General features: G+C 56.6%; 1 protein-coding gene across 1 annotated transcript in view; it reads left to right on the top strand.

The window, feature by feature from the left end:
- Window positions 1-756: 756 nt before the first annotated feature.
- Window positions 757-19,195, top strand: part of LOC136305960 (protein phosphatase 1 regulatory subunit 37-like) — a 31,594-nt gene continuing 13,155 nt past the window's right edge. The window contains 7 exon segments of the mRNA XM_066209293.1: window positions 757-1,078; window positions 4,324-4,421; window positions 4,781-4,826; window positions 8,346-8,446; window positions 9,919-10,038; window positions 13,119-13,269; window positions 14,654-14,809. Of these exon segments, the coding sequence (XP_066065390.1) occupies window positions 919-1,078; window positions 4,324-4,421; window positions 4,781-4,826; window positions 8,346-8,446; window positions 9,919-10,038; window positions 13,119-13,269; window positions 14,654-14,809 (832 nt within the window). The 5' untranslated portion in view covers window positions 757-918.

Consider the following 19,195-nt stretch of genomic DNA (forward strand, 5'->3'; position numbering starts at 1 on the left):
TGCCGTCCCCTGGTCCCGTTCCCGGTCCCGGTCCCGTTCCCGCTCCCGTTCCCGTTCCCGGTGCCGATCCCGTTCCCGTTCCCGGTGCCGTTCCCGGTGCCGTTCCCTGGTTCCGTTCCCGTTCCCGCTCCCGCTCCCGTTCCCGTTCCCGTTCCCGCTCCCGGTGCCGTTCCCTGGTTCCGTTCCCGTTCCCGGTGCCGTTCCCGTTCCCGCTCCCGCTCCCGTTCCCGTTCCCGCTCCCGTTCCCGTTCCCGTTCCCGTTCCCGTTCCCGTTCCCGTTCCCGGTGCCGTTCCCGTTCCCGCTCCCGCTCCCGTTCCCGCTCCCGCTCCCGCTCCCGCTCCCGCTCCCGCTCCGGCTCCGCTCCCCCCACGCGTCCCGGGCGCGGCGCGCCGCCGCTCCGCAGATTCGCCACGCTCAGCTCCGGCCCGGGCGCACCCCGCCGCCGGCCCCGGGAGCGGCGTCACCGCTCTCCGCCTCACTCCTCCCTTGCCCTCACCCTCCTCTCCCTCTTCCCAAATTTCCCCGCGTTTATCCCCACGCTTCCCCAGATCCCCCCGGCCCGTGGCGAATCTGCCGCCCCCCCCCCTCCGAGCCCGCCGCAGATTCGCCACGGCCGCGGGGCCCCGCGCCTCCTCTTCCTCCTCCTCTCCTCCTCCTCCTCTCCTCCTCCTCCTCTCCTCCGCTCCCCTCGGGGATTTATTTATTTATTATTTTTTTCCCCCCCCCCTCCCCCGGTTCTCCGGTGCCGAAAGTGCGGCCCGTTGCGGCCGTGGCGCTCGGGGCCGTTGCGGCGGCGGCGGCGGCGGCGGCTCCGCTCCCGGTGCCGCTCCCCGCGGTGCCGGTGCCGGTGGCGGGAGGCCCCGAGGAGGCTCCGGGCGATGTCCCCCGGGCCGCCCTGAAGCAGCCGGAGCTCCGCCATGGCCGAGGCCGAGGCCGCGGCGGGGGAAGCGGCGCCGGCGGCCGCCCAGGCCTCGCCGGGGGACGGGCGGGGGAGGCCCGCGGCCAAGCGGGTCACGTTCCCTTCGGACGAGGACATCGTGTCCGGGGCCGTGGAGCCCAAGGACCCCTGGAGACACGGTGAGGGCACCGGGGACGGACGGGGGGCGGCGGGGACCGGAGGGGAGAGAGGGGACTGTGAGGGGACAGCGGGGACCGGAGGGGACAGCGGGGACCGGGAGGGGACAGCGGGGACCGGGAGGGGACAGCGGGGACTGTGAGGGGACAGCGGGGGCCGTGAGGGGACAGAGGGGACCGGGAGGGGACAGCGGGGGCCGTGAGGGGACAGCGGGGACAGTGAGGGGACAGAGGGGACCGGGAGGGGACAGCGGGGACTGTGAGGGGACAGAGGGGACTGTGAGGGGACAGCGGGGACCGGGAGGGGACAGAGGGGACCGTGAGGGGACAGAGGGGACCGGGAGGGGACAGCGGGGACCGGGAGGGGACAGAGGGGACTGTGAGGGGACAGCGGGGACCGTGAGGGGACAGCGGGGGCTGTGAGGGGACAGCGGGGGCTGTGAGGGGACAGAGGGGACAATGGGGACAGCGGGGGCTGTGAGGGGACAACGGGGACTGTGAGGGGACAGCGGGGACTGTGAGGGGACAGCGGGGGCCGTGAGGGGACAGAGGGGACCGGGAGGGGACAGCGGGGACTGTGAGGGGACAGCGGGGACTGTGAGGGGACAGCGGGGGCCGTGAGGGGACAGAGGGGACCGGGAGGGGACAGCGGGGGCCGTGAGGGGACAGCGGGGACAGTGAGGGGACAGAGGGGAACCGGAGGGGAGAGAGGGGACTGTGAGGGGACAGAGGGGACCGGGAGGGGACAGCGGGGACTGTGAGGGGACAACGGGGACTGTGAGGGGACAGCGGGGACCGGGAGGGGACAGAGGGGACCGTGAGGGGACAGAGGGGACCGGGAGGGGACAGCGGGGACCGGGAGGGGACAGAGGGGACTGTGAGGGGACAGCGGGGACCGTGAGGGGACAGCGGGGGCTGTGAGGGGACAGCGGGGGCTGTGAGGGGACAGAGGGGACAATGGGGACAGCGGGGGCTGTGAGGGGACAACGGGGACTGTGAGGGGACAGAGGGGACCGTGAGGGGACAGAGGGGACCGGGAGGGGACAGAGGGGACAGTGAGGGGACAGAGGGGACCGTGAGGGGACAGAGGGGACAGTGAGGGGACAGCGGGGGCTGTGAGGGGACAGAGGGGACCGTGAGGGGACAGAGGGGACCGGGAGGGGACAGAGGGGACAGTGAGGGGACAGAGGGGACTGTGAGGGGACAGCGGGGACCGTGAGGGGACAGAGGGGACTGTGAGGGGACAGCGGGGACAGGGAGGGGACAGAGGGGACCGGGAGGGGACAGAGGGGACTGTGAGGGGACAACGGGGACTGTGAGGGGACAACGGGGACAATGGGGACAGCGGGGACCGGGAGGGGACAGAGGGGACTGTGAGGGGACAGAGGGGACTGTGAGGGGACAGAGGGGACTGTGAGGGGACAGCGGGGACCGGGAGGGGACAGAGGGGACTGTGAGGGGACAGAGGGGACAGTGAGGGGACAGAGGGGACAGTGAGGGGACAGCGGGGACTGTGAGGGGACAGCGGGGGCCGTGAGGGGACAGCGGGGACTGTGAGGGGACAGCGGGGACCGGGAGGGGACAGCGGGGACCGGGAGGGGACAGAGGGGACTGTGAGGGGACAGCGGGGACCGTGAGGGGACAGAGGGGACCGGGAGGGGACAGCGGGGACTGTGAGGGGACAGCGGGGACTGTGAGGGGACAGAGGGGACCGGGAGGGGACAGAGGGGACCGGGAGGGGACAGAGGGGACTGTGAGGGGACAGAGGGGACCGGGAGGGGACAGAGGGGACAATGGGGACAGCGAGGGGACAGAGAGGACCGGGAAAGGATACGGGGGTACAGGGAAAGGCGGCTGAGGGAGGGAGAGTTTGGAACCGGCCTGGGAAGAGCCTCAGAATGACCCAAAACCGGCCTGGAAACGGCTCCAAAATCCCCAAATCCCCCCAAAATCCCCCAAATCCCCCCAAAACATCCCGAAAACGGCTCCAAAATCCCCAAATCCCCCCAAACCATCCCGAAAACGGCTCCAAAATCCCCCAAATCCCCCCAAACCAGGATTTTTGGGATCCCAGGAGGATTTTTGGGATCCATGGAGGATTTTTAGGATCCACGGAGGATTTTTGGGATCCATGGAGAATTTTTAGGATCCAAGGAGGTTTTTTGGGATCCCAGGAGGATTTCTGGGATCCCAGGAGGATTTTTTTTGGGATCCCAGGTGGATTTTTGGGATCCCAGGAGGATTTTTGGGATCCCAGAAGGATTTTTGGGATCTCAGGAGGATTTTTGGGATCCCAGGAGGATTTTTTTGGGATCCCAGGAGGATTTTTTTGGGATCCCAGGTGGATTTTTTGGGAATTTTTCCCTCTTTTTGCTGCCCTCCCCCCCTCCCCCCCAGCCCCAGCTCGGATTTCCTCCCGTGAACCCTCGGGGGACGTTCATTAATTATTCCCGATTTAATTGGGATCCATTTCGGGATCCAATTCCAGCCACACATTCCCAACCCTTTCCAAAAACCATTCCCGGATTTTTGGGGTGGGATTCCCAAAATCCCAAATCCGGGGTGGGGGTGGACGGGAAAAAACCTGGGAAAAGGGGAAAATCTCTTGGTTCCTTCCCAAAAAGTCCCAAATTTTCCTTTCCCCCTCCCCCCTTTTCCAGCCTTTTTCCATCCCTTTTCCTCCCCTCCCCCCCTCATTTCCCACCCCTTTTCCCCAGTTTTTTCCATATTTTTCCCGCCCTTTTTTCCCTTTTCCCACCCCTTTTTTCCCCCCTTTTCCCATCCCCTTTTCCCTCTTTTTTCCCCTTTCCTCACATTTTTTCCATCCTTTTTCCCCCCCCTTTTCCCATCCCCTTTTCCTTCTTTTTTCCCCTTTCCTCACATTTTTTTCCGTCCTTTTTTCCCACCTTTTTCCCATCCCCTTTTCCTTCTTTTTTCCCCTTTCCTCACATTTTTTTCTATCCTTTTTTCCCACCCTTTTCCCATCCCCTTTTCCTTCTTTTTTCCCCTTTCCTCCCATTTTTTTCCGTCCTTTTTCCTCCCCTTTTCTCCTCCCCTTTTCCCGTCTTTCTTTTCCCCTTTTCCCACCTTTTTTCCCCCATCCTTTCTTTCCCCTTTTACCCCCATTTTCCATCCTTTTTCCAGCTTTTTTTTTCCCACCCCTTTTCCCTCTTTTCCCCCCCCCCTCCCATTCCCAGCCCTTTTTTTTTTTCCCATCCAACCTTGGAATTTTTTCCCTGTTTTTCCAGCCCGGAACGTGACGGTGGAGGAGATCGTGGGCGCCTATCGCCAGGCCTGCCTCAAGCTCAACTGCCGCCAGATCCCCAAACTCATCAAACAGATCCAGGTAAGTCCCGGAATTCCCAGCACCCTGCCGTTCCCTCCCCAAAAATTCCCGCTTCTTCTGCCTTTCCAGCCCAAAAAAATCCCGCTTTTTCTGTTTTTTCCCCATCCAAAAATTCCCGGTTTTTTCCTGCATTTCCAGCCCAAAATTTCCCGTTTTTTTCTGTGTTTTCCCCTCCAAAATTCCCGTTTTTTCCTGTGTTTCCAGCCCCCAAAAATCCCCTTTCCCTCCCTCCCAAAAATTCCCATTTTTTCTGTTGTTTCCCACACAAAAATTCCCGTTTTTTCCTGTGTTTCCAGCCCAAAATTTCCCGTTTTTTCTGTGTTTTCCCCTCCAAAATTCCCATTTTTTCTGTTTTCCAGGAACTGGAGGATCTGGCTCCCAGGATCGACTGCTTGGATCTCAAGGGTGAGAATCCCTTTTCCAGCCCTTTTCCCTCCTTTTTTCCAGCTTTTTTTCCAGCCCTTTTCCAGCCCTTTTCCCAACTGTTCGCACTGCTTTTCCCAGGAATTCCGGGGTTTTCCCTGTTCCATCCCCGGTGTTTTCCCTGTTCCATTCCCGGTGTTTTCCCTGTTCCATCCCCGGTGTTTTCCCTGTTCCATTCCCGGTGTTTTCCCTGTTCCATTCCCGGTGTTTTCCCTGTTCCATTCCCGGTGTTTTCCCTGTTCAATCCCCGGTGTTTTCCCTGTTCCATTCCCGGTGTTTTCCCTGTTCAATCCCCGGTGTTTTCCCTGTTCCATTCCCGGTGTTTTCCCTGTTCCATTCCCGGTGTTTTCCCTGTTCCATTCCCGGTGTTTTCCCTGTTCCATCCCCGGTGTTTTCCCTGTTCCATTCCCGGTGTTTTCCCTGTTCCATTCCCGGTGTTTTCCCTGTTCCATCCCCGGTGTTTTCCCTGTTCCATTCCCGGTGTTTTCCCTGTTCCATTCCCGGTGTTTTCCCTGTTCCATTCCCGGTGTTTTCCCTGTTCCATCCCCGGTGTTTTCCCTGTTCCATTCCCGGTGTTTTCCCTGTTCCATTCCCGGTGTTTTCCCTGTTCCATTCCCGGTGTTTTCCCTGTTCCATTCCCGGTGTTTTCCCTGTTCCATTCCCGGTGTTTTCCCTGTTCCATTCCCGGTGTTTTCCCTGTTCCATCCCCGGTGTTTTCCCTGTTCCATTCCCGGTGTTTTCCCTGTTCCATTCCCGGTGTTTTCCCTGTTCCATCCCCGGTGTTTTCCCTGTTCCATTCCCGGTGTTTTCCCTGTTCCATTCCCGGTGTTTTCCCTGTTCCATCCCCGGTGTTTTCCCTGTTCCATTCCCGGTGTTTTCCCTGTTCCATCCCCGGTGTTTTCCCTGTTCCATCCCCGGTGTTTTCCCTGTTCCATCCCTGGTGTTTTCCCTGTTCCATTCCCGGTGTTTTCCCCGTTGAATTCCCGGTGTTTTCCCTGTTCCATTCCCGGTGTTTTCCCCGTTGAATTCCCGGTGTTTTCCCTGTTCCATTCCCGGTGTTTTCCCTGTTCCATCCCCGGTGTTTTCCCTGTTCCATCCCCGGTGTTTTCCCTGTTCCATTCCCGGTGTTTTCCCTGTTCCATCCCCGGTGTTTTCCCTGTTCCATTCCCGGTGTTTTCCCTGTTCCATTCCCGGTGTTTTCCCTGTTCAATCCCCGGTGTTTTCCCTGTTCAATCCCCGGTGTTTTCCCTGTTCCATCCCCGGTGTTTTCCCTGTTCCATTCCCGGTGTTTTCCCTGTTCCATTCCCGGTGTTTTCCCTGTTCCATCCCCGGTGTTTTCCCTGTTCCATCCCCGGTGTTTTCCCTGTTCCATTCCCGGTGTTTTCCCTGTTCCATCCCCGGTGTTTTCCCTGTTCCATTCCCGGTGTTTTCCCTGTTCCATTCCCGGTGTTTTCCCTGTTCCATCCCCGGTGTTTTCCCTGTTCCATCCCCGGTGTTTTCCCTGTTCCATCCCCGGTGTTTTCCCTGTTCAATCCCCGGTGTTTTCCCTGTTCCATCCCCGGTGTTTTCCCTGTTCCATTCCCGGTGTTTTCCCCGTTCAATCCCCGGTGTTTTCCCTGTTCCATCCCCGGTGTTTTCCCTGTTCCATCCCCGGTGTTTTCCCTGTTCCATCCCCGGTGTTTTCCCTGTTCCATCCCCGGTGTTTTCCCTGTTCCATTCCCGGTGTTTTCCCTGTTCCATCCCCGGTGTTTTCCCTGTTCAATCCCCGGTGTTTTCCCTGTTCCATTCCCGGTGTTTTCCCTGTTCCATCCCCGGTGTTTTCCCTGTTCCATCCCCGGTGTTTTCCCTGTTCCATTCCCGGTGTTTTCCCTGTTCCATCCCCGGTGTTTTCCCTGTTCAATCCCCGGTGTTTTCCCTGTTCCATTCCCGGTGTTTTCCCTGTTCCATCCCCGGTGTTTTCCCTGTTCCATCCCCGGTGTTTTCCCTGTTCCATCCCCGGTGTTTTCCCTGTTCCATCCCCGGTGTTTTCCCTGTTCCATCCCCGGTGTTTTCCCTGTTCAATCCCCGGTGTTTTCCCTGTTCCATCCCCGGTGTTTTCCCTGTTCCATTCCCGGTGTTTTCCCTGTTCAATCCCCGGTGTTTTCCCTGTTCAATCCCCGGTGTTTTCCCTGTTCAATCCCCGGTGTTTTCCCTGTTCCATCCCCGGTGTTTTCCCTGTTCCATTCCCGGTGTTTTCCCTGTTCCATTCCCGGTGTTTTCCCTGTTCCATCCCCGGTGTTTTCCCTGTTCCATCCCCGGTGTTTTCCCTGTTCCATTCCCGGTGTTTTCCCTGTTCACTCCCCGGTGTTTTCCCTGTTCCATTCCCGGTGTTTTCCCTGTTCCATTCCCGGTGTTTTCCCTGTTCCATTCCCGGTGTTTTCCCTGTTCCATTCCCGGTGTTTTCCCTGTTCCATTCCCGGTGTTTTCCCTGTTCCATCCCCGGTGTTTTCCCTGTTCCATTCCCGGTGTTTTCCCTGTTCCATCCCCGGTGTTTTCCCTGTTCAATCCCCGGTGTTTTCCCTGTTCAATCCCCGGTGTTTTCCCTGTTCCATCCCCGGTGTTTTCCCTGTTCCATCCCCGGTGTTTTCCCTGTTCCATCCCCGGTGTTTTCCCTGTTCCATCCCCGGTGTTTTCCCTGTTCCATCCCCGGTGTTTTCCCTGTTCCATTCCCGGTGTTTTCCCTGTTCAATCCCCGGTGTTTTCCCTGTTCCATCCCCGGTGTTTTCCCTGTTCCATTCCCGGTGTTTTCCCTGTTCCATTCCCGGTGTTTTCCCTGTTCCATCCCCGGTGTTTTCCCTGTTCCATTCCCGGTGTTTTCCCTGTTCCATCCCCGGTGTTTTCCCTGTTCAATCCCCGGTGTTTTCCCTGTTCAATCCCCGGTGTTTTCCCTGTTCCATCCCCGGTGTTTTCCCTGTTCCATCCCCGGTGTTTTCCCTGTTCCATCCCCGGTGTTTTCCCTGTTCCATCCCCGGTGTTTTCCCTGTTCCATCCCCGGTGTTTTCCCTGTTCCATTCCCGGTGTTTTCCCTGTTCAATCCCCGGTGTTTTCCCTGTTCCATCCCCGGTGTTTTCCCTGTTCCATTCCCGGTGTTTTCCCTGTTCCATCCCCGGTGTTTTCCCTGTTCCATCCCCGGTGTTTTCCCTGTTCAATCCCCGGTGTTTTCCCTGTTCAATCCCCGGTGTTTTCCCTGTTCAATCCCCGGTGTTTTCCCTGTTCCATCCCCGGTGTTTTCCCTGTTCCATTCCCGGTGTTTTCCCTGTTCCCTTCCCGGTGTTTTCCCTGTTCCATCCCCGGTGTTTTCCCTGTTCCATTCCCGGTGTTTTCCCTGTTCCATTCCCGGTGTTTTCCCTGTTCCATCCCCGGTGTTTTCCCTGTTCCATTCCCGGTGTTTCCCCGTTGAATCCCCAGTGTTTTCCCTGCTGAATTCCCGGTTTTCCGTGCCGAATTCCCGGTTTTTCCCAGGGGAGAAGCTGGATTACCGGGCCTGCGAGGCGCTGGAGGAGATCTTCAAGCGGCTGCAGTTCCAGCTGCTCGACCTGGAGCAGACCAGCCTCGACGAGGACGTGAGCGCGCGGGAGCCTCGGGAATTCCGGGAATTCCGGGAACTCCAGGAATTCTTGGGGACGGGGATTTTCCTTGGATTGTTTTGGGAGGAATTCTGTGGGATTTTTCGGCCCTTTCGGGGGATTTCTTTGGGAGTTTTGGGAGGTTTTAGTTTCTTTTTTTTTGGGGGGGTGGAGGGTGAATTTTGGGGATTTTTATGGAATTTGGGGGATTTTAATGGAATTTTGGGGATTTTTATGGAATTTTGGGGATTTTTGTGGAATTTTGGGGATTTTTTTGAGGATGTTTTGGGAGGAATTTTTGGGATTTTTATGGATTTTTTGGGGATTTTTATGGAATTTTGGGGATTTTTTTAGGATGTTTGGGGGGGACTTTGGGGGGGAATTTTGGGGATTTTTATGGATTTTGGGGGGGATTTTTATGGAATTTTGGGAATTTTTTTAGGATGTTTTGGCGAATTTTTGAGGTGAATTTTTGGGATTTTTGTGGATTTTTGGGGGGGATTTTTATGGAATTTTTGGGAATTTTTTTAGGATGTTTTGGGGGATTTTTGGGGTGAATTTTTGGGATTTTTATGGATTTTTTGGGGGGATTTTTATGGAAATTTGGGATTTTTTTTAGGATGTTTTGGGGGGATTTTGGGGGTGAATTTTTGGGATTTTTATGGATTTTTTGGGGGATTTTTATGGAAATTTGGGATTTTTTTTAGGATGTTTGGGGGGGATTTTCGGGGGAATTTTTGGGATTTGTTTGTCGTGTTTCCTGGGGATTTTTCCATGATTTTCCCTGGGTTTTCCCAGGATTTTTCCCAGAAATCTCCCATGATATTCCCAGGGATTCTCCCATGATTTTCCCTGGGTTTTTCCCATGATTCTCCCAGGGATTTTCCCGTGATTTCCACATGATTTTCCCTGGGTTTTCCTGGGATATTTCCCATGATTTTCCCTGGATATTCCCTGGATTTTTCCCACGGTTTCCCCGCGATTCTCCCTGGATTTTCCCCAGATTTTCCCGAGATTTTCCCATGATTTTTCCCACAATTTTCCCATGATTTTCCCAGGGATTTCCCCGGGATTCTCCCGTGATTCTCCCAGGATTTTTCTGAGATCTTTTTCCTGGGATTTTCCCTGGATTTTTCCCGGGATTTTCCCGGGATTTCCCCGTGATTTTTCCCACAATTTTCCCAGGGATTTCCCCGGAATTTTCCCGGGGATTTTCCCCTGGATATTTTCCCGGGGTTTTCTGGGGATTTTTCCCTGGATTTTTCCCATGATTTTCCCGGGGTTTTCCGGGGATTTTCCCTGGATTTTCCCGGGGATTTTCCCTGGATTTTTCCCTGGATTTCCCCGTGATTCTCCCAGGCGTTTTCTGAGATTTTTCCCGTGATTTTCCCGGGGTTTTCCCGGGGATTTTCCCTGGATATTTTCCCGGGGCTTTTCCCGGGATTTCCCTGGTTTTCCCTGTGTCCCAGGGGGCGTCGGCGCTGTTTGACATGATCGAGTACTACGAGTCGGCCACGCACCTGAACATCGCCTGCAACAAGCACCTGGGGGCCCGCGGCTGGCAGGCCGCCGCCCACATGATGAGGAAGGTGAGCGTTCCCCAAAATCCCGGGGAATCATTCCCGGCGGCCGCCAACATTCCCGGGATTCCCGGAATTCCTGAAGTTTTCCCCCCCCCCTCCGAATTCCCGGGATTCCTGAGGGGGTTTCGTAGCCTGGGGAGGGGCAGGCGGCCGCTCACGTGGTGAGGAAGGTGAGGATTCCCAAAATTCCCAAATTTCCGGGAATTCCTGAAGGTTTTCCCCCCAAATTCCCAAATTTCCTGAAGGTTTTTCCCCAAATTCCCAAATTTCCTGAAGGTTTTTCCCCCAAATTCCCAAATTTCCTGAGGGTTTTTCCCCCAAATTCCCAAATTTCCTGAAGGTTTTTCCCCGAGCTTTTGGAAAATCCGGAAAATCGTTGGACGATCCTTAACCCCCCCCCGATGATCCCGAAAAAAAGGGTGGAATATCCCAAAAATCCCCGATCCTTCCCAGAAAAAGGGGTGGAATATCCCACGGAAAAGCCTTTCCCGGGATAATTATTCCCGACAAAGAGTTAATTAGTCCCAACAAAGGGTTAATTACCCCCCCGCGGAGTTAATTACCCCTTTGGCCTCCTTAATTATCCCAATTATCCCAATTATCCCAATTATCCCGATTATCCCGGGGCTTTTCCGGGGTGTTCCCAATTCCTTCCCAACCCCCTCATTTCCCTTGGGGCCCGCCCAGGGCCGGGAATTCCGGAGGGATTGGCCGGGAATTCTTCGGGAATTCTTTGGGAATTTTGCTTCGGGAATTCCCGGATTCTCTCCCAAGCTTTTCCTGGAATTCGGGGTGGGATTGTTTGGGAATTCTTCGGGGATTCCCAGGTTTTTCCTGGAATTCGGGGCGGGATTGTTTGGGAATTCTTCGGGGATTCCCAGGTTTTTCCTGGAATTCGGGGCGGGATTGTTTGGGAATTCTTCGGGGATTCCCGGATTTTTCCTGGAATTCGGGGCGGGATTGTTTGGGAATTCTTTGGGAATTCTCCCCCGGGATTGGGGAATCCCGGGTTTGGGGAGGAACTGGGATCATCCAGCGCGGGGAAAAAGTGGGAATGAAACCTGGGAATAAATCCAGGAGGAAAACTTCGGAGTTCCTGGGGAAGAATCCTGGGAATTCCGGGATGTTTTCCCAAATTTCCTGACTTGGGAATTCCTCAGGGACTTGGGAATGGTCGGGATTCCTCTGGGTCCGTGTCCTGATCCCAAATCCTGGAATTTGGGCACTTGAGATCCCAATTCCCATTCCCAAATTCCCATTCCCGAATTCCCGTTTTTTCCCCGCAGACGAGCTGCCTGCAGTCCCTGGGGAGGTTCCCAATCCCCATTCCCGAATTCCCGATCCCAAATTCCCGTTTTCCCGCAGACGAGCTGCCTGCAGTCTCTGGGGAGGTTCCCAATTCCCAATTCCCATTCCCATTCCCAAATTCCCGTTTTTTCCCCGCAGACGAGCTGCCTGCAGTCGCTGGACGCGCGGGGCTGTTGGGATCTCTCCCAATCCCATTCCCGATATCCCGAATTCCCGTTTTTCCCCGCAGACGAGCTGCCTGCAGTCTCTGGACGCGCGGGGCTGTCGGGATCTCTCCCATTCCCATTCCCAAATTCCCGTTTTTCCCCGCAGACGAGCTGCCTGCAGTCTCTGGACGCGCGGGGCTGTCGGGATCTCTCCCATTCCCATTCCCAAATTCCCGTTTTTCCCCGCAGACGAGCTGCCTGCAGTCTCTGGACGCGCGGGGCTGTCGGGATCTCTCCCATTCCCATTCCCGATATCCCAAATTCCCGTTTTTTCCCCGCAGACGAGCTGCCTGCAGTCGCTGGACGCGCGGGGCTGTCGGGATCTCTCCCATTCCCATTCCCAATATCCCAAATTCCCGTTTTTCTGCAGACGAGCTGCCTGCAGTCGCTGGACGCGCGGGGCTGTCGGGATCTCTCCCATTCCCATTCCCGATATCCCGAATTCCCGTTTTTTCCCCGCAGACGAGCTGCCTGCAGTCTCTGGACGCGCGGGGCTGTCGGGATCTCTCCCATTCCCAAATTCCCAAATTCCCAAATTCCCGTTTTTTCCCCGCAGACGAGCTGCCTGCAGTCGCTGGACGCGCGGGGCTGTCGGGATCTCTCCCAATCCCATTCCCATTATCCCAAATTCCCGTTTTTTCCCCGCAGACGAGCTGCCTGCAGTCGCTGGACGCGCGGGGCTGTCGGGATCTCTCCCAATCCCATTCCCATTCCCGAATTCCCGTTTTTTCCCTGCAGACGAGCTGCCTGCAGTCTCTGGACGCGCGGGGCTGTCGGGATCTCTCCCATTCCCATTCCCGATATCCCGAATTCCCGTTTTTTCCCCGCAGACGAGCTGCCTGCAGTCGCTGGACGCGCGGGGCTGTCGGGATCTCTCCCATTCCCAAATTCCCGATATCCCGAATTCCCGTTTTCCCCGCAGACGAGCTGCCTGCAGTCGCTGGACGCGCGGGGCTGTCGGGATCTCTCCCATTCCCAAATTCCCGATATCCCGAATTCCCGTTTTCCCCGCAGACGAGCTGCCTGCAGTCTCTGGACGCGCGGGGCTGTCAGGATCTCTCCCATTCCCATTCCCAATATCCCGAATTCCCGTTTTTTCCCCGCAGACGAGCTGCCTGCAGTCTCTGGACGCGCGGGGCTGTCGGGATCTCTCCCATTCCCAAATTCCCGATATCCCAAATTCCGTTTTTTCCCCGCAGACGAGCTGCCTGCAGTCCCTGGACGCGCGGGGCTGTCGGGATCTCTCCCAATCCCATTCCCATTATCCCGAATTCCCGTTTTTTCCCCGCAGACGAGCTGCCTGCAGTCCCTGGACGCGCGGGGCTGTCGGGATCTCTCCCATTCCCATTCCCAATATCCCGAATTCCCGTTTTTTCCCCGCAGACGAGCTGCCTGCAGTCCCTGGACGCGCGGGGCTGTTGGGATCTCTCCCAATCCCATTCCCATTCCCAATTCCCGTTTTTTCCCCGCAGACGAGCTGCCTGCAGTCTCTGGACGCGCGGGGCTGTCGGGATCTCTCCCAATCCCATTCCTGATATCCCAAATTCCCAAATTCCCGTTTTTTCCCCGCAGACGAGCTGCCTGCAGTCTCTGGACGCGCGGGGCACGCCGCTGGTGGAGCACTCGGCGCCGCTGGTGGCGCGCGCGCTGCGCATCGGCTGCAGCCTGGCCGTCCTGCACCTGGAGAACACGGCGCTCTCCGGCCGGCCCCTCATGCTGCTCGGTCAGCGGACTGGGCAGGGTTAAAGGGCTCCGGCCTTGGCGGGGAAGGGGGTGAGGGAGGGAGGAGGGAACGTTCGGGAATTCCGAGCGGGAATTCCGCCCGCTTTTCCCGCGTCTCCCTCCGTTTCGCCGTTGGTTTTTCCCCCTTCTCATCCGGTTTTCCCAACCATTTTTCCCTCCATTTTTTTCCTCCCTTTTTCCCATTTTTCCCTCCCTTTTTCCCATTTTTCCCTCCCTTTTCCCCATTTTTTTTCCTCCCTTTTCCCCATTTTTTTTCCTCCCTTTTCCCCATTTTTTCCTCCATTTTTCCCATTTTTCCCCCATTTCCCCCATTTTTTCCTTTCTTTTCCCATTTTTTTTTCTCCATTCCCCCATTTTTCCCCCATTTTTCCCCCCGATCTCTTCCATCCTTTCCCCATTTTCCCCATTTCCCCTGATCTTTTCCCCTTTTTCCCCCATTTTTTCCCCCTTTTTCCCCCCATTTTTTCCCCATTTTTCCCCATTTTTCCCATCTTCCCCCCATCTTTTCCATCCTTTCCCCATTTTTCCCCATTTTTCCCCATTTTCCCCCATTTTCCGCGTTTTCCCCCCGATCTTTTCCATTTTCCCCCATTTTTCCTCATTTCCCCCATTTTTCCCGATCTCTCCCACCCTTTCCCCATTTCCCCCATTTTTCCTGATCTTTTCCATTTTCCCCCCATTTTCCCCATTTTTCCCGATCTCTCCCACCCTTTCCCCATTTTTCCCGATTTTCCCCATTTTTCCCCCGATCTTTTCCCGATTTTCCCCATTTTTCCCCATTTTTCCCCCGATTTTTTCCACATTTTCCCCATTTTCCCCACTTTTCCTGATCTCTCCCACCCTTTCCCCATTTTTCCCCATTTTCTCCCCCCTTCTTTTCCATCCTTACCCCATTTTTCCCCATTTTCCCCATTTTTCCCCATTTTTCCCGATTTTTTCCCCATTTTTCCCCATTTTTCCCCATTTTTCCCCATTTTTCCCCCGATTTTCCCCATTTTCCCCATTTTCCCCATTTTTCCCCCGATTTTCCCCATTTTTCCCCTGATCTTTTCCCCATTTTTCCCCTGATTTTTTCCCCATTTTCCCCATTTTTCCCCATTTTTCCCCCGATTTTCCCCATTTTTCCCCCGATTTTCCCCATTTTTCCCCTGATCTTTTCCCCATTTTTCCCCTGATTTTTTCCCCATTTTCCCCATTTTTCCCCATTTTTCCCCCGATTTTCCCCATTTTTCCCCCGATTTTCCCCATTTTTCCCCCATTTTTCCCCATTTTTCCCCTGATCTTTTCCCGATTTTCCCGATTTTCCCCATTTTTCCCCCCGATCTCCCCCCTCTCCCCGCGTCCTTCCGGCCGGCGCGGCGCAGCCACGGCGCTGAAGATGAACGTGACGCTGCGCGAGCTTTACCTGGCCGACAACAGACTGAGCGGGCTGCAGGACTCGGCGCAGCTGGGCGGCCTGCTGAAATGCAACAGCAGCCTGCAGCTGCTGGACCTGCGCAACAACCACCTGCTGGACTCGGGTAACGTACTGGGAATACTGGGGATACTGGGGATACTGGGGATACTGGGAATGGGCCTGCAGCTGCTGGACCTGCGCAACAACCACCTGCTGGACTCGGGTAACGTACTGGGAATACTGGGGATACTGGGGATACTGGGAATGGATACTGGGGATACTGGGAATACTGGGGATACTGGGGATACTGGGAATGGGCCTGCAGCTGCTGGACCTGCGCAACAACCACCTGCTGGACTCGGGTAACTGGGAACACTGGGGATACTGGGAATGGATACTGGGGATACTGGGGATACTGGGGATACTGGGGATACTGGGGATACTGGGGATACTGGGAATGGGCCTGCAGCTGCTGGACCTGCGCAACAACCACCTGCTGGACTCGGGTAACTGGGAACACTGGGGATACTGGGAATGGATACTGGGGATACTGGGGATACTGGGGATACTGGGAATGGATACTGGGGATACTGGGGATACTGGGAATGGGCCTGCAGCTGCTGGACCTGCGCAACAACCACCTGCTGGACTCGGGTAACGTACTGGGAATACTGGGAATGGATACTGGGGATACTGGGGATACTGGGAATGGGCCTGCAGCTGCTGGACCTGCGCAACAACCACCTGCTGGACTCGGGTAACTGGGCAAACTGGGAATGGATACTGGGGATACTGGGGATACTGGGGATACTGGGAATGGATACTGGGGATACTGGGGATACTGGGAATGGGCCTGCAGCTGCTGGACCTGCGCAACAACCACCTGCTGGACTCGGGTAACGTACTGGGAATGGATACTGGGGATACTGGGGATACTGGGAATGGGCCTGCAGCTGCTGGACCTGCGCAACAACCACCTGCTGGACTCGGGTAACGTACTGGGAATACTGGGGATACTGGGGATACTGGGGATACTGGGAATGGGCCTGCAGCTGCTGGACCTGCGCAACAACCACCTGCTGGACTCGGGTAACGTACTGGGAATACTGGGAATGGATACTGGGGATACTGGGAATGGATACTGGGGATACTGGGGATACTGGGAATGGATACTGGGGATACTGGGAATGGGCCTGCAGCTGCTGGACCTGCGCAACAACCACCTGCTGGACTCGGGTAACTGGGAACACTGGGGATACTGGGAATGGATACTGGGGATACTGGGGATACTGGGAATGGGCCTGCAGCTGCTGGACCTGCGCAACAACCACCTGCTGGACTCGGGTAACTGGGAACACTGGGGATACTGGGAATGGATACTGGGGATACTGGGGATACTGGGAATGGATACTGGGGATACTGGGGATACTGGGAATGGGCCTGCAGCTGCTGGACCTGCGCAACAACCACCTGCTGGACTCGGGTAACGTACTGGGAATACTGGGAATGGATACTGGGGATACTGGGGATACTGGGAATGGGCCTGCAGCTGCTGGACCTGCGCAACAACCACCTGCTGGACTCGGGTAACTGGGAACACTGGGGATACTGGGAATGGATACTGGGGATACTGGGGATACTGGGAATGGATACTGGGGATACTGGGGATACTGGGGATGGGCCTGCAGCTGCTGGACCTGCGCAACAACCACCTGCTGGACTCGGGTAACGTACTGGGAATACTGGGAATGGATACTGGGGATACTGGGGATACTGGGAATGGATACTGGGGATACTGGGAATGGATACTGGGGATACTGGGGATACTGGGAATGGGCCTGCAGCTGCTGGACCTGCGCAACAACCACCTGCTGGACTCGGGTAACGTACTGGGAATACTGGGAATGGATACTGGGGATACTGGGGATACTGGGAATGGGCCTGCAGCTGCTGGACCTGCGCAACAACCACCTGCTGGACTCGGGTAACTGGGAACACTGGGAATACTGGGAATGGATACTGGGGATACTGGGGATACTGGGAATGGGCCTGCAGCTGCTGGACCTGCGCAACAACCACCTGCTGGACTCGGGTAACTGGGAACACTGGGGATACTGGGAATGGATACTGGGGATACTGGGGATACTGGGGATGGGCCTGCAGCTGCTGGACCTGCGCAACAACCACCTGCTGGACTCGGGTAACTGGGAACACTGGGGATACTGGGAATACTGGGGATACTGGGAATGGGCCTGCAGCTGCTGGACCTGCGCAACAACCACCTGCTGGACTCGGGTAACTGGGAACACTGGGAATGGATACTGGGAATGGATACTGGGGATACTGGGGATACTGGGGATACTGGGAATGGGCCTGCAGCTGCTGGACCTGCGCAACAACCACCTGCTGGACTCGGGTAACGTACTGGGAATACTGGGGATACTGGGAATACTGGGGATACTGGGAATGGGCCTGCAGCTGCTGGACCTGCGCAACAACCACCTGCTGGACTCGGGTAACGTACTGGGAATACTGGGAATGGATACTGGGGATACTGGGAATGGATACTGGGGATACTGGGGATACTGGGAATGGATACTGGGGATACTGGGAATGGATACTGGGGATACTGGGGATACTGGGGATACTGGGAATGGGCCTGCAGCTGCTGGACCTGCGCAACAACCACCTGCTGGACTCGGGTAACGTACTGGGAATACTGGGGATACTGGGGATACTGGGGATACTGGGAATGGGCCTGCAGCTGCTGGACCTGCGCAACAACCACCTGCTGGACTCGGGTAACGTACTGGGAATACTGGGAATGGATACTGGGGATACTGGGAATGGATACTGGGGATACTGGGGATACTGGGAATGGATACTGGGGATACTGGGAATGGGCCTGCAGCTGCTGGACCTGCGCAACAACCACCTGCTGGACTCGGGTAACTGGGAACACTGGGGATACTGGGAATGGATACTGGGGATACTGGGGATACTGGGAATGGGCCTGCAGCTGCTGGACCTGCGCAACAACCACCTGCTGGACTCGGGTAACTGGGAACACTGGGGATACTGGGAATGGATACTGGGGATACTGGGGATACTGGGAATGGATACTGGGGATACTGGGGATACTGGGAATGGGCCTGCAGCTGCTGGACCTGCGCAACAACCACCTGCTGGACTCGGGTAACGTACTGGGAATACTGGGAATGGATACTGGGGATACTGGGGATACTGGGAATGGGCCTGCAGCTGCTGGACCTGCGCAACAACCACCTGCTGGACTCGGGTAACGTACTGGGAATACTGGGAATGGATACTGGGGATACTGGGGATACTGGGGATGGGCCTGCAGCTGCTGGACCTGCGCAACAACCACCTGCTGGACTCGGGTAACGTACTGGGAATACTGGGGATACTGGGGATACTGGGGATACTGGGAATGGGCCTGCAGCTGCTGGACCTGCGCAACAACCACCTGCTGGACTCGGGTAACTGGGAACACTGGGGATACTGGGAATGGATACTGGGGATACTGGGGATACTGGGAATGGATACTGGGGATACTGGGGATACTGGGGATGGGCCTGCAGCTGCTGGACCTGCGCAACAACCACCTGCTGGACTCGGGTAACGTACTGGGAATACTGGGAATGGATACTGGGGATACTGGGGATACTGGGAATGGATACTGGGGATACTGGGAATGGATACTGGGGATACTGGGGATACTGGGAATGGGCCTGCAGCTGCTGGACCTGCGCAACAACCACCTGCTGGACTCGGGTAACGTACTGGGAATACTGGGAATGGATACTGGGGATACTGGGGATACTGGGAATGGGCCTGCAGCTGCTGGACCTGCGCAACAACCACCTGCTGGACTCGGGTAACTGGGAACACTGGGAATACTGGGAATGGATACTGGGGATACTGGGGATACTGGGAATGGGCCTGCAGCTGCTGGACCTGCGCAACAACCACCTGCTGGACTCGGGTAACTGGGAACACTGGGGATACTGGGAATGGATACTGGGGATACTGGGGATACTGGGGATGGGCCTGCAGCTGCTGGACCTGCGCAACAACCACCTGCTGGACTCGGGTAACTGGGAACACTGGGGATACTGGGAATACTGGGGATACTGGGAATGGGCCTGCAGCTGCTGGACCTGCGCAACAACCACCTGCTGGACTCGGGTAACTGGGAACACTGGGGATACTGGGAATACTGGGGATACTGGGAATGGGCCTGCAGCTGCTGGACCTGCGCAACAACCACCTGCTGGACTCGGGTAACTGGGAACACTGGGAATGGATACTGGGAATGGATACTGGGGATACTGGGGATACTGGGGATACTGGGAATGGGCCTGCAGCTGCTGGACCTGCGCAACAACCACCTGCTGGACTCGGGTAACTGGGAACACTGGGGATACTGGGAATGGATACTGGGGATACTGGGGATACTGGGAATGGGCCTGCAGCTGCTGGACCTGCG

This window comes from Chamaea fasciata, unplaced genomic scaffold (assembly GCF_029207755.1).
Source record: "Chamaea fasciata isolate MVZ Bird 193981 ecotype frontalis unplaced genomic scaffold, bChaFas1.0.hap1 SCAF_844, whole genome shotgun sequence".
NCBI classification, from domain to species: Eukaryota; Metazoa; Chordata; class Aves; order Passeriformes; family Sylviidae; genus Chamaea; species Chamaea fasciata.